The sequence below is a fragment of the Alligator sinensis genome, unplaced genomic scaffold (assembly GCF_000455745.1).
Source record: "Alligator sinensis unplaced genomic scaffold, ASM45574v1 scaffold12_1, whole genome shotgun sequence".
Lineage (NCBI taxonomy): Eukaryota > Metazoa > Chordata > Crocodylia > Alligatoridae > Alligator > Alligator sinensis.
Window position 1 is genome coordinate 1,134,827 of NW_005841973.1, and position 14,861 is coordinate 1,149,687.

At 50.1% G+C, this 14,861-nt stretch overlaps 1 protein-coding gene across 1 annotated transcript in view; it reads left to right on the plus strand.

Moving 5' to 3' along the window:
* LOC112549829 (kyphoscoliosis peptidase-like) overlaps nucleotides 1-6,786 on the plus strand; it is a 32,396-nt gene extending 25,610 nt beyond the window's left edge. The window contains exon 7 of the mRNA XM_025200703.1: nucleotides 1,931-6,786. Within this exon, the coding sequence (XP_025056488.1) occupies nucleotides 1,931-3,225 (1,295 nt within the window). The 3' untranslated portion in view covers nucleotides 3,226-6,786. The remainder of the gene's footprint in view (nucleotides 1-1,930) is intronic.
* Nucleotides 6,787-14,861: the final 8,075 nt, after the last annotated feature.

Sequence of the window (14,861 nt, forward strand, 5' to 3'; positions counted from 1 at the left end):
AGCTTTCTTCCTCTGCAGAGGCTGAAGAAGATGAAGAGTTTAAGAGGCTTCTGCTTGTGCTGCCGCAAAGCCAAGGATGTATCAACCACATCTTTCTAAAAGCAGAAGGAGATCCCTAAAAGGTAGCTACTAGAATGAGAAGCTTTCAATGTCTAAAAAAGGAAGGGTTCACAAACAGCAAAGCAGCCTGGTTGTGGAAGACGAAGGGAGGTATTTTCTTCTCTGGAAACCTCTAGTGAGGTCTCATTCACTGGAACCATGCAAGGCTCAGCAAGCAAGGCCCGTGGCCTCTTCATGGAGGGTTTGCTGCTGTGGGGACACTTGATATCCAAAATATGCTAAGCAAACCTGGTGTCTGCAAAAAGCATAAAACTGGAGCTTACCTGGGTCCATACACAGGTTAAAATACTGGCTAGCAAGCATTTTATAACCTCCCCAGCAACCCAATGGATAATGAAAGATCCACCCCACTGCTTTCCTGAACAGGAGCATGAAGGTCAAGTAACAGAGATATTTCAGAACCGACGCCACTATCCCAGCAGCCTCCATAACATCTCTTACCATCATTACTATATTCGTTTGAGGCCAGTGCCCCGATCCCACAGACCCATTGTGCTACCTCTTCTAGAGACATGGACATTATCCTCGTCTCTGCAGATATAATTATTCCCCCATCTAATCACCTTTAGTTTTAAAGGATGTTGTGCATTTTGCATGCGTGCACATATGTAGGCATGTCTATGTGCGTGCACATATGTAGGCAAATTCAATCAAAATATATACATATGCATGGCACCATCCCTGCATATAACCTATGTATGGATGCACATGTTATACATCACATAGGCCACGTATGTGCTATATTTTATTGACGTTAAAAAGAATCAAGACAAGAAAAAATAGTGACTCGGAGATGCACATTTCTTCTGGCAAACTCAAAGATTTGCAGCACCGCTATCTCAGCTGTATAGCTGAGCTCTGAGTAGCATCAGGTGCAGGCAAGAATACAGCCCTCAGTGCAACTCCTGTATTTCCCTCCTGCTGGGTTAGATTTGGCTCCCAGACAACAGCACATGGATGTTCTCAGCGGTAGGGGAGCCAGAAAGAAAGAAAAAAAAAAACTTGGAAAAACTGAACTTGTTCGTACAGCCTGGCGGAGAGCAGTGGGATTTCCTACCAGCTGGGCTGGAGTCTTCTGATCCTCCCAGCTGCGCTCCTGCTATGACGACAGCACATCAGACCTGTACCTCTGATGTCTGCCTCGAGTGGGAGAGCTACTGTAAAATTAGCTCAGGATGGGACACCGGGTTTGTCACGTAAGTGGAAATGACTGGGGGAATAACTACTCCCCTTAATATTGAGGACTCATGAGATTGACCTAACTGCCACCATCTTTTGCTTGACGACAGCCGTTTATCTGGAGGTCTCCGAGGTCTGTAGAGCATGTGGCATCCTCAGGAGAGCTAATTTGCCTAGGGACAGCACCATGCTAACACAGCTATTCGGTTTGCAATACCTCTGTGCGGCGCTGCCTTGAGCTCTATAGAGTTCGCGACATGAACAGGAGAATATCTTGGGGGATCTCTGCATTGTGACTGACAGTCCTACCCCAAGTGCTTGCCCCAGGAGCCCAAATACCATCTGCCCTGTTCTATAGAAAAGGAAACTGAAGCACACGGGGAAGGAGGGGATAGCTCTGGGTCCATCTTAGAAGAGCCAGGCACAGGGGCAGGACTCGATCTTTCGAGGTCCCTTCCAGCCCTTAGTTTCTATCACCTCAAACCCCTGGAGGCTCCCAGTCCCATGCTGCATATGCAAAGTTTTCCACCGTGTGTGTCACAGTTGTTAACAAAAAGAGACAAAACGAATAAGCCATGATGCTTATGCTGAGCCATGCACTTAAAAGGTATTTCCAACCCTTTTCCTACAGCTCATGGGGAAGCCACGGTGGCCCTGAAGAGTGCACATCCAACAGAGTTTAGCTACCACCTCTCCAAGCTCTCTGGTGAAGTTAGCAAAGATGACATGGGTACGACTCATGGGATGATGACCGTGTCCAAGCAGAGCATGACTCTCAAAGTTACCCCCCCAACGGAGGGCTTGTTCGACTTGATGGTCTTTGCACGGCCATCAGACTCTCCAGGCCCCTATCACTGGGTGTGCTCCTATCAGATCCAGTGCCTGGAGCCCATCAGTAGAGAAAACCTGCCTGAAAACCCCTTTCATTTCTGGGGCCTTCACCAAAAGGTGAAGGACTTTGGTATCGAGGACTGCAGCTGGAGAGGGGACCTGGTGGTCGCTGCAAGGGGAGCTTTGCTCTTGACTCTACAGACAACGCGGCCCTTGCTGGCCACATACGAGCTGGTTCATCAAGAGTTAGACACTTCTCTGAGCAAGAAGTGCCTGGCATCTCAAGCAGAGGAAGACAAGCTGAGCTGCCACGTGCTGTGCCCTTTTTGGGGCTACTACCGGCTCTCGGTGTTTGTGAAAGATCTAGGAGACACCGCGTTCAAAAATGCAGCCAACTTCCTCATCCGTTGCTCCAGCCCCATCAATCGGAACGAGCTCTTCCCATCCGGCCTCAGCATGCACTGTGGGAGCGGGACTTACACCCGTGGAAGGGGCCTTTCCAACCCCAGCCACTCTGCCCCCATCATCACCACCATGCAGGGCAAGTGTAATATCACCTTCCACGCACGGCCCGACGTCGAAGTGGCAGCCGTGCTGAGCAAGGACAATGTCACCAACACCAAGTACCCCATGGAGAGATACGTCCTCCTCACTCACCTGAGAAACAAGGTCAGCGTGTGCATCCTGCTTCCTGAGCCAGGCATCTACAAAGTGGGGCTCTTTGGCAGGAACAAGGACCATAAGGACTTTGCCCATGTCTGCGACTACATCATCCGCTGTTTCTCCAACCCCCGGTGGCCCCCTTTCCCCAGGGTGTACAGCCTGTGGAGGAGAGGGTGCATACTGCTACAGCCCAGAACTGGCGTGCTCCAGGAACAAAGCTGGGTCACATTTAGGGTCAAGATGCCCAAAGCCCACAAAGCTCTCGTCATTGGGCATGCCAAGACCGAGCTGAAGCCAACTCAGAGCAAGATCTGGGAGGGGGAAGTGCATACAGGGCCAGCTGGGACTCTGCTCAAACTGGTGGCTAAATTCAGCCAGCAATCCACCAGCATGGAGGTTGTCCTCTCGTTTGATGTGGGGTCTTCAGGGTAAATGATCCGGGGGAGACGAGGAAAGATCCCAAGAGCCCAGGAAGGAAAGAAGACCTATCAGACTGGAAGGGAAAAGGACAACCCCAAATACCGTGTCAAGTGGACTATACAGGGTGCAGCCTCCTCCTTGCAGGATATTACAGCACTCCTCTCACTTGGAGATGGTGTGTCAAGCTGATCAGAACCACCACACCGAGGTCTCTTAATAGCGTATGCATATAAGAGTTTATTAATATAAGAGGAATCTGTTATTCGGTTCCTCTAGAGGACGGTTATTTTACCACTTTTTACCCATGCGACTAACTGCAGCTTGTTTTATTTGACATCTCTTCCAGATCTTGGAAATGCATGCAATTTCTTCCTCCTGAGAGCGGGGGGAAAAATAGGACCTGGAGCCAAAAACAAAACGCATCAGGTGGTAGCAATATTTTACCAATGTAAATATGCAGGAAGGAAGTTAATAGTTTCCAGAGGAGTTTGTGCTTTGGGGCAGAGGAGGGGCAGGGGTTGTATTTTATTTTTAACTGCTGCTTTAAAATTTCTTCTGGGACATTCAACCAGGTCTTCATTAGTGAGGCTGACATGTAAATGCATTGCATGCTACCTATGGGCATCGAGGGATTGAAATGGGAGATGGGAACACTCAGGAAAGCGGTTCTTTGGCCAAGACGCTGCAGTATAATAACCAAAAGCATAGTCACAAGTGTAGTTATGATCTGGCACAAGCTAAAAGGCAGTGTCGTAACAGAGATAGGACTCCTGCCCGGGCAACTTGCGTGTAGGTTGCCAATGCATCCTTACCAAACGCATGCATGGGCACCAAGAGCAACTCCATCACCAGGCACTGAAATGCGGTTACCTACGGAGGGGAGCTGGGCACTGTCGTTGCAGCACGTCCTTTAAGCACAACGGTATCACATGATCATTTAGGGCAGGAAGTGAAGATGACACTGTGAACCGCGCCTGCACAAGGAATGGTTGAACTGATTTAGAGCGGGGCCTTCACCTTGCGCTGAACAGAGACTGACCCTCGCTTAGCCCTGCCTTCGTACGGGGAGAAGGGAGAAGATTAGGCAGTGAATATTTGTGCACCCCTAAGCCCACGCTGCATGGTTGGTTTCATCTTCCATCGTGACTGCGCAGCTCTCTGAATGAGATCCAGGGTTATTTTGGGATGCTTTACAAGCAGCAGACCGGGGGATACCCTCCACTGCTTTTCAGCCACAGCCTTTCCAGCGTGATGTGCTGAAGACACTCAGATAAAAATGGCTCTTGCTGGGCACGGAAAGCAAGGGCATTTGAGGTAAAGCAAGGCACTCAGTGGAAAAGCCCCGGCATACTGGAATGACTGGGAGGAAATGTCACTAAGGACGAGGAGACATGGACCGTTCCAGGGGCTGAGCCTTGGGTGGCAGCAGGCAGGTGGGTGCGTTATAGCAGCTGCAGGGGCAGCTGCTGTTCATGCTCCCCCCTCCATAAGCTTGCAGAGCTGGTGCCCTGCTCGCCTGCCACACATTATACTGCTGGATAGTTCTGCACCAAGATGCATCCTACTTGTAAAATGCATGCATTGCCACCATGTTGCAACCGTAGGAAAAAGAGGCACGTCTGTGCTCACACCAACTGATGATGTACCTGCCCCGAGATACATGGCCTGCTCCACTGCAACCAGGAGACTCCATAGAGAGCGGGGTCAATGAAGTTGCACTCAAAATGGGGGGTTTTTTTAGGGGCCCCAGAACTGATGACTGCCAACGAATGAAAGAGAGAAAGAGAGAGAGACTCTCGGATGCTATAGCTGCATGGTTAGGGCACTGCAGGGCTCCCAACTCTGACGGATCTGTTTTCAGTCACGTGGGGCAAAGAAGGTCCTGCCCACTATGAGCTGGTCTACATCACAGCAGTAGTAAGTCCCAGCACCTGGTTTGCCCCCCACCTGCCCCCACCAGCAGGCTCCAAAGTCAGCAATAAGTCCAGTCCGGTCGTCATGCTCAAGCGGGATGAGGACCAGGTGCCTAAGAGCGGGCACAAAGAAACACCAGCAAGCTTCTGGGTGTGCAAACTGCACTGGGGTTGATTGCTTTGAATTAATTGCATGTGTAGAAGCACCCAGCACGGACAAGCCCTGGGTCACTGCACTCTCGAGTCAGCTACTGCATGGAGAAAAACATGTCAAAACCTTAAATGAGGCTGACAAGCAAAAGCAACCTCCCCTAACCCCGGCCATCTTCGTTCCTGGTCCCTACGGGGACAGCACGGTAGGAAGCACTATTAAAACCCCATTGTATTTGAATGGGCCTGGCTTTCCCCCACTGCTCCACACCACTGCCCTGTGCACAGCGTTGTTTTTTGCTCTGCCAGCCTGCGGGCATCAGCTGCGATGTCATGTTTCCCAGTTTTGAAGGGTTATTCGGGGATCCCACTTGTTTCTTCCGGGTGGCCTGTCCACCACTTATTCTAAGCCTCTCTGAAGCCTTTCTGCCTAAGGCAGGTATAAATCTAAATAATATTAATAATAATATTCACTTCCAGAGCATTGATAAAAATACCGAACCATGTCAGGTCTAGTACCAATTCTGACAGAACCGTTCAAGACACTCGCCCACACTGAGGTTGGGCACTTGATATCTGTCATTTCACCAAGTCCTAATTGTGTGCTTTATTAATATTGCATGGTGGTAATCTCTTCATGCTGTGCGGCACTACATCAAATGCCTCTCTGGAGTCTTACACCCACACAATTATGCTTTTCTACCAAAACGATAATCTCATCAAGGAATGAAATCAGGTCTGTTTGACGTGGCCTATTTTTCCATAAAACCATGGTTGAGTGGAAATAATTATATCTCTGTCGTTTCATACTTCACCAATTGTATTGCAATCAGCTTTATCCAGTATTTTGCCCAGGACTGGGATCTGACTAACTAGCCAATTGTTACCTGGGATATTGTACATGCTCTTTTGAAATATTTGCCTAGCATTAGCACTCTTCTGGTCTTTATTTATATCAGCAGGTGAGTGATCTCCTTTGCCAAGAGGCTGATTAGAGAACATTGATCTCTATTAGATGAGGTTTATCAATTTCTTCCAGCACAGTAAAGTAGCTCATCATCTTCATATGATATAATCCAGTGGTTGTCAACGGGTTGTACACGTGCCCGTAGGGACTTTAAAAGGTTATAGGGGGTATGCAGAACTGATGGGGCTGATGATAATATGGCTGGTAAATGCTGTGTGCGCGCGCGCAGCCACAGTGCAGCATGCAGGTGGCAAAGGAGCATGGTCCGGCAGTGTGGAGAGTAGCCAGGTCCAGCTGGTAAGTCTGTTGTGAGGGAAGGGGTATGGGGGAAGAGGAAGATCGAGGCCCCAGAGATGGGGGAGGGAGTGAGGTCGGGGCCGGGGCTGCCCAGCCAGAGCGGGGTGCAGGAATGAGCTGTGCATGGAGGGGGGGTGGCTCCCACCACTACACGCACCCCCGGGAGGGCATGGGGTACATGTACCCCTGGATCTGCGTGCATGGTGAGGGCAGGCTGCCGCTCTAGGCTAGAACCAGGGCAGCTCTGGGTTATTCCTGGTAGGGGTGTTGGGCCAGGCTGTGCTTGGGGTGGGCAGCAGCAGCACTAGGAGTGGGGTGGGGGGGCTACAGTGAAATCTGGAGTGGCTGCAGCCCTTCCTGTAGCCCCCCTCCCAGCACTGCTGCTGCCCACCCAAGCACAGCCTGGCCCAGCACCAGCCAAGAAGAGCTCGGCACTACCCCGCCCCAGCCCACATGGCAGGCCACCCCACCCCACCTCGCCCCGCATGTAGATCTAGGGGCACATGCCTTCCTGGGGTGCATGCCGCAGCAGAAGCCACCCCAGCCCTCCTCGCACATGCTGGATGAGCTGCCCATGGCTCTGTCCCGCGCTTCGCCCTGGTTGTGCAGTGCCCACCCCAGCCCCACTCTCTCCCTCACCGCGGAAGCCTTGATTTCCTCCTCCCCCTCCCCGGCCCCTTAAAAACAAGAAAAAACTATAAAGGGCGACATGAGTTTAAAAACCCCGATATAATCACATCATCCTGATTTTTTTCCCAAATGTCTGATAAATATTTATTGAATACTTATGCCCTATCTACATCATTAATTATATAGTTTTGGGAAGATCTAGGGTTTTGAAAATGGGAGCGCAGATGATGTGACACATCATCACATGCAACACAACCCTTTTTTTTCCAGTTAAAGAGAAACTACAAGCATTAAAAATATCCTAGGGGCCTAGTGCTATATTATTCAGTTTAAGATCAAAGCAAAAACAAATATAACATCTGGAATGTGCATGAATGTGCTACATAATATATTAAGTTTTAGGGGAAAAAAGATCACAAGAAGTTATTTTGACTATTTTTTGCCTGGTCAAAAGATGCCATTTGTCCCGTAGTCTTTATAGTTAAATGTACATCTCTTATTCAAATTTATAAAACAAAATGTAGCCTAATTGAGTATCTTGACAGTGCCTCCAATATTCCAGTATCAGTCATTTCTACACCTTCACATTTCTACACCTGTTTCTGAGAATCTTCCATACCCTGAGTTAATATGCCCACATTTGTGTTAATGTTTTTAGCTAGAGCTACAAACAATCTGCAGGGCTGTGGAATAGAAGGCATTATAGGGATGTTTAATAGACAGCAAACTTGCACAAGAAAGGATAGTTTGAATTGTGCAACAGCAGGATCAACAAAAAGGAGAGGAGTCATTAACACCTGTGGAGTGGAAAAAGAAGAGCTGGAATCAGGGAGATGATAATGAGTCATGAAGTCAGCTGACTCTCCCAGCATTGCCTGAATAGACAGGCCACTGCCTCTCCCAGGCAGTTGGTTTTTAAAGAATTATAGGTTAGGTGGATCAGGAGCTGCTCTACTATAACTCCCTGGATATATTTTATCGTGTCCATCAGGTCAAGTCATTGCTAGGATTTCTAACACAAAAATACTTCTTACTGCCCTTTGTCGTGCCAGCAATGGGTTGTCCCTTGATTTCTTTAGCTTCCCTCATCATTGCTTCCTGTCTATTCCACCGGTTTTCCATTTATTTGTTACATATTTCTTTTTATTTCAATTGCTGCCTTCTTCCCTACTGAACCAGTTGTGTTCTTTTTTGATTGGGGCAGCCTGGCTTTTTGGCCCTGTAAAAAACTCTTATTTAAAAACTTTCCATTGTCTTGTGTATATTTGTTTCCTATCTAAATGTGTCCTTCCAATCAGCTCGTCATTCTCCTCTGTTGTGGGAAATGAGCCCTTGTATACATTATTGGCCAGACCCATTTTCTCTTTGGCCATAATGAAGACAAGCATGTGTCCACATCCAGGGACAGATTATCTAGTTTTCCCCATGTCACACAAAGAACATGTCTTCAATCTCCCGAGTCCCAGCTCAGTGCCTAACCTCAAGACCATTTTTCTTCCCCGTGGCCTACATGTCCGAGGAGGTTAAAGGCATCCATTATTTAGAAACCTCCATGTGGCAAAGTGGGTTTCACTCAGGCTAGATGTCACTGGCCTCCCACCTGCCTCTGGGAATGCTATCCGCCTCTCTCTCCTGCCGCACCTTGTTGGAAAATTAATGAGTTGTTAAATAAGGTGGGAGGCTGCCCATTTTTCTTTGCACCCTGATATTAGGGGGGGCATCTGCGGCTCCATACCACCCTACACTGCGGCCCAACCCTTGCAGATGGCATCCAGATATTATCAGTCACACCAGCCCCCCACTAGGCTCCAGAATCCTCCTGGCAGGATCCTCCTTTAATCCTGCCGCTCAGGCGGCTTATGGCACCTTCATTTGGGCTGCCGAGCTCCTTGGAGCTGGCTCCCCTCTCGGGCGTGGTCCCCACTCGGGACCTTCAGCCATACACAGGCCCTGGTCTCACCTCCAAGGCCAGGTGGGGTCCCAGGCCCACAACTCTGGGTGCCCCTCGCAGTGGGCACCTGGCCCTTTTGACCTTCTTGGTCCTGGCCCCAACATGGACCAGTCGAGGGGGTACTCTACCCCCCAGCCTCACTAGCCCCACACTCTCTCCGGGTCCCCCTTCCTGGGTGTGGGGAGATGGGGTGACTCGCACCATGACGGGTGCTCCAGGGCCTCACAGGGGACTCTCACTCCCCGCCTGGAGCAGAGGGTCATAGTGCTACTCTGAGATCCTCCCCGGGTGGGCTCAGGTGGCTGTAGCTGTGCCTGGCCCCCACTACCTCCAATATCCTAACCCACACGAAGGTGAGAGCTGGGGTTAAGGCGCCCCGACCCGCCTTTCACCAGGGTGGTCACTGGGCTGGCATTTTCTGGGGGCTCCTGCACCACTGAGAGCCCCACCAGGCTACCCCCTCCCAGCAGGGTGCAGTTTTAGGTCATGCCCAGGACCAGGAGCCTCCTAGCCATCCCCTACAGCTCCTCCCTTAGCTCCAGATGATACCAGCGGCCTTGCAGCCAGGCAATGTTGTTGCCTGGCTTTCCAGCAGCAAAATGCCCTGTTTATATGGGCAGCCCTGGATCCAAAACAGCTGCCCTCATCAGGCACCTGCTGGCTGCCAGCTTCAGGCCCTTAAAATGGCAGACACCCACAGTGCCCTGCCACGCTCCACATTTAAAGAATGAGTCATTCTAAATGTTGGAGTATTGTTATAGCTGTGCTGGTCCAGGAAATAAGCAAGGGGCAAGGATTTTGGGGGTGATACATTTTATTGGGCCAAGTGTATAACTGGGAGAGATCTTACACAAGCTTTGTGGGGCAATCAGGTACCCCTTCCTCAGGGCAAGAAGAACAGTTGGTCAAGAGTTGGTCCTATAGAAGATGTCACCTCCCAAAATTCTCCTATTCTTTTGACACCACTTCATGAAGATAAAGAACGATTGGTCAGCCCGCTCGTGAAAATTCCTGGAAAAGTTTCTGTGACTTGCCAAAAATATTTTGAAAACATGGAAGGAGAAAAATGTGAAAACATCATGTTTCTCAAGAGATATTTCAAAACACCCTCCTTTATAAGATCCCAGATGTCATACTTAATCTGGCGTGAGAAGCAAAGAAGGAAAAGGACATGGAGAGGGTTAAAAGGCATAAGAAATGTGCTTGTCAAAACAGACCCATATTTATGCAGACAACTGTGAGAAGAATATGAGAGAGAAAGGCAGGAATGTAGCTTGGCATGCCCCTATTGGGAGCTTTTGACGGGCAAATAGGGTAAAATAAATACTTCTTAAAAAGAAATTCAAACTCGACTGATCTTCTAGGAAACAATATAATGAAATAAAAAAGTAATAAAAAAATGATTAAAAAGTAGGGGGAGGAGTACAGCAATCCCCCATGGAACTGCAGGATAGTATTGGCAATGTGAGGGTAAGATGGAAAGACGAACTGGAAAACCTTGGAAGAAATCAGGAAGGAGGAAGCACTAGCTACTAGAAACAATAGAAGCCTTTCCTTCTTGGACGGAAAACTTAGGGAAAATGATGATCAGGGATGTATGTAAGCTTTCCAGAACGAGAAACAATTCACTGCCGAACAGTTGCAGAAATGCCATGGCATAGCGAACTCTCCCTTGCTCTCTTTTCCAGCAAGCTGGATCCAGATGTGCAGGAAGTGTGGTTTGTGGCACTACACACCTCTTTGCAGTGCCACAAACCGCACAAGTTGCACCTTAATTAGTGTGCAGCACTGCTCGTTTGCAGCGCTGGGGCAAAATTTGCTGCCAGGATTTCCCAGTAGCAAAAAAAAAAAATGGGGAAAAAAAAGTGGTGCAACCCATGTAACAGTGGCAGGCACTGGGACAAACGTGGAGACGGGGGAGAAGGCAGCCCAGGGCTGCCTGTTCTCCCATCTCCATGTATTGTGGAGCCCCCACACTGAGGTGCCCTGCGCCCCAGCTGCCCGCGGAGCAGCCGGCTGGGCCAGTGTGGCTCAAGACTGGGAAGCAGACAGCTATGGGCTGCCTGCTTCCCCTGTCCCATGTGCCACTCCCTGGCTGGCTGGGGCACAGGGTGCCTTAGCACCAGGGATGGCTAGCCCCTACTGAGGCACCCTGCGCCCCAGCCAGTCCCCCTCTGCAGCACATGAAGCAGCAGGGGGACGCATACCACTACAAAGCACACGGCCACAGGCCTGCACCGCGGCACATATTAGGGGCACAGATTTGCACCACGACTATTTGTGCTGCCGCAAAACATATCCCTGCTCGTGTGGATGTGGCTGTAGAGTTTAGAAACCCCAACTGAGATCAGGCCCCTGTTAAACTAATCCCCATTCAAAAGCATCTTCCACAGCTATTATTTCTGTGGCACAAATGAATAATCCAATTTGCAAAATGAGCCAACGACAGACACGCATTGAGCAATCTCATGACCACAGCCTATAAAAGGATCCATCCCTAAGGCCTGCAAAACCAAATGGCTTCCAAAACGTGACTGAGAAGGCGAAGAAAGACATGAAAACACTTCCCGAGTGCAGTAATCTCAAACGATGTCAAGGTTTTTGTTAACTGGAACACATTGCCTCATGGTAACGTAGTAAGTGCCGTCTGAGCTCTCCTGCATGCCTTTATTGCGTATATCTTTCAGCCTCTGCAAATTGACATAAAAAAGTAAGTAGCATTATCAATTATTCTGTTGATCTTTGATAACAGCTTAGTAACAGGGACTACCTAGAGTTTGCTTTTGAGAAATTGTTGCCTAGGAGGGTATATGTTCTCCTGTCCAAGCCTGCATGAAATCACAGTATACTACTGCAAGGACAGCTACTACTACTAGGCATCCAGGCCACATCGTACTAAGCCTTGTACATAAAGCAGATGATCTCTGCCTCGGGCGGCCATATTACTGTTAAGAGAATCCCTGACGGGTGGCCCCAGAGTGCGTGCGTGCACACCCCTGCCCTCTGGCCTCATGCACGCTTGCGCACACATGCCCATCAACAACACCTGACTTTGTGTGCACATGCATACACACACACACACCGATCCTGACCCCGTGGCTCTCAGGAGCCCTGATGGCAGGGTCCAGAGACTGGACCCAGCTGGGAGCAGTGCCCCCCCACCCCACCCCACCCCACCACCAGCAGCTTTCCAGGCATTCCACGCACAGCCTGGGCCTTGGCAGTGGCTGCAACAGCTGGGCACGAGGCTGCTGGTGAGAGGAAGCCATTCTGGCTTGCCTTGAACACATGCCCAAACATCGGCCCCCTGCCTCGGCCGATTCCCCTGCAGGCAAGAGGAGCGGTGCCCAGATCAGGACCCCGCCAACCTCCAGCTGCTGCTCAGGAGGAGCCGGCCCAGGCACTGTGGGTGGCAGCAGCCTCTGCCCCTAGCAGCCAAATCTGGGACTTTTGCTTCAATTTACACCAACCTCCTGGGATGTCAGGACAGCTTGCAAAATCTGGGCCTGTCTAGGCCAATTCGGGACATCCTATCTCTATCCCAAAAACCATATAAGGCAAGCAGAGGATGAGAGACAAAAGGTGGGTGCCATTAACGGGGGGAGCACAAAGTCATCACAAGAGGGTTCGTCTCCCACATGCACGCGCACACAGTGTACAACATCTGTAGACAAGCACGTTGTCCTGTTTCCAATGCTGGATTTAACTTTACCATACTTGCTCTCTGCTGTCCTAAACCTTTTACACCATTCTCTGAGCCCCACTGCAAAAATTACGTTACCGAACTGGACACATGGTTTCAATTATAGCAGCACTTCCAGTAGCCAATCACAGCAGCCAGTATTGTGCTGTTGGATAATGCCGCCTATACCGTGAAGGTTTTCTTATGACCGCTCCACGCACCAGTGACTTGGCCCAAACTTGCTTGGCTTACAAGGCATGAAAGCATCGCATCCTGCTGTGCTTTGGCAGATCTTACAAGCCAAGGTATACTCTTTTCTAATACCCGCGAGGACTTGGGGGGAGGTGGGTAGTGGAGTCCCCCAGGGCTCGGTCCTGGGGCCTGCGCTGTTCAATTTCTTCATCAGCGATCTTGATGTTGGGGTGGAGAGCAACCTGTTTAAATTCGCTGATGACACCAAAATTTGGGGGGAGGTGAGCACGCTAGCAGGGAGAGAGAGATTGCAGAAGGATCTGGATAGGTTACAGGGGTGGGCAAACAGGAACAGGATGTGTTTCAATACGGACAAGTGCAGGGTGCTGCACTTGGGTAGTAGGAACCAGCAGCACACTTATACGATGGGGAACTCCCTACTTGAGAGCACGGAGGCGGAAAGGGATCTTGGTGTCATTATTGACTCCAAGATGAACATGGGCCGACAATGCGAGGTCATGGTTGGCAGGGCTAACCGGACCTTGTCGTGCATCCACAGGTGCATCTCGAGTAGAGCCAGGGAGGTGATCCTCCCCCTCTGTGCGACGCTGGTCAGGCCGCAGCTGGAGTATTGTGTCCAGTTCTGGGCGCCCCATTTCAGGAGGGATGTGGACAACATGGAGAGGGTCCAGAGGAGGGCCACCCGCATGATCCGGGGACAACAGGGCAGACCCTACAGTGAGAGACTGCGGGACCTGAACCTATTCAGCCTCCACAAGAGAAGGCTGAGGGGGGACCTGGTGACCGTCTATAAACTCACTAGGGGGAACCAGAAGGGTTTGGGGGAGACGCTGTTTCCCCTAGCCCCCGCTGGCATAACAAGGAGTAATGGGCACAAGTTGATGGAGAGGAGGTACAGATTGGACATCCGAAAAAACTACTTCACAGTCAGGGCGGCTAGGAGCTGGAACCAACTTCCAAGGGAGGTGGTGCTGGCCCCTACCCTGGGGATCTTTAAGAAGAGGCTGGATACCTACCTGGCTGGACTCATTTGAGTCCCGTTTTTTGTTTAGGGTTCTTTTGTTGTTCTCCCGCCCTGGCGGGGGGGCGGGCCAGAAGATCTATTATGTGCCCTTCCACCCTAAAACTATGAAACTATGACTTTTCTATTACACCGAAATGTAGGAGAAGAGTCAGTCTGATCGATGCTCAACCAACGAGCTTCGATTCATTTGTCAATGTGTTTTTCTAAAGAAACCAACAAGCTTGATTTCATTCTGCGATGAGATTATACGCTTGGTTGGGAAAAGAAATCTGGAGGTGGAAAGACTTTTGTAAGACACTCGACTTAATATCCACGCGGCAACCTGATTAAATATAATCAGATCATGTCAACAACGTAATCACATCACATCAATAAATCACATGTGAAGTAGATTAAGACCTGGCTGACAGATCCCTAAAGCATTCACAGTTGTCAAGGGGGCGGCAGCGTGAAACAGGGGGGTTGCAGAGGGCGGCTGTAAGGTCGAGGAGGCCCAGACCTGGCATTTTTCGTCGACAGAAAAAAATCACGGCGGAGCAATCCTGTGGATGACCCAATGAGATGGGCAGAAGGGGAGCTGTTGGGGAGAAGAGGGGATCACTCTGAGTGAACTGGATCCCTGTGGACACCTGTGTATAGTCAGAGTTGGCTTTAGGGGTGAGAAACCAGGGGCAGGACCCAGGGGCCTGGCCGTGGAAGAGCCGTTGCAGTCACGCCGCTGCAGCGCAAGAAAGGGCACAAAACGTTGCGTGTACAAACGCCTGTTATAGTAAGCCAATGCAAATCGCCCAGTGGGAGGATGGGAGAGAGAGATGGTCCAA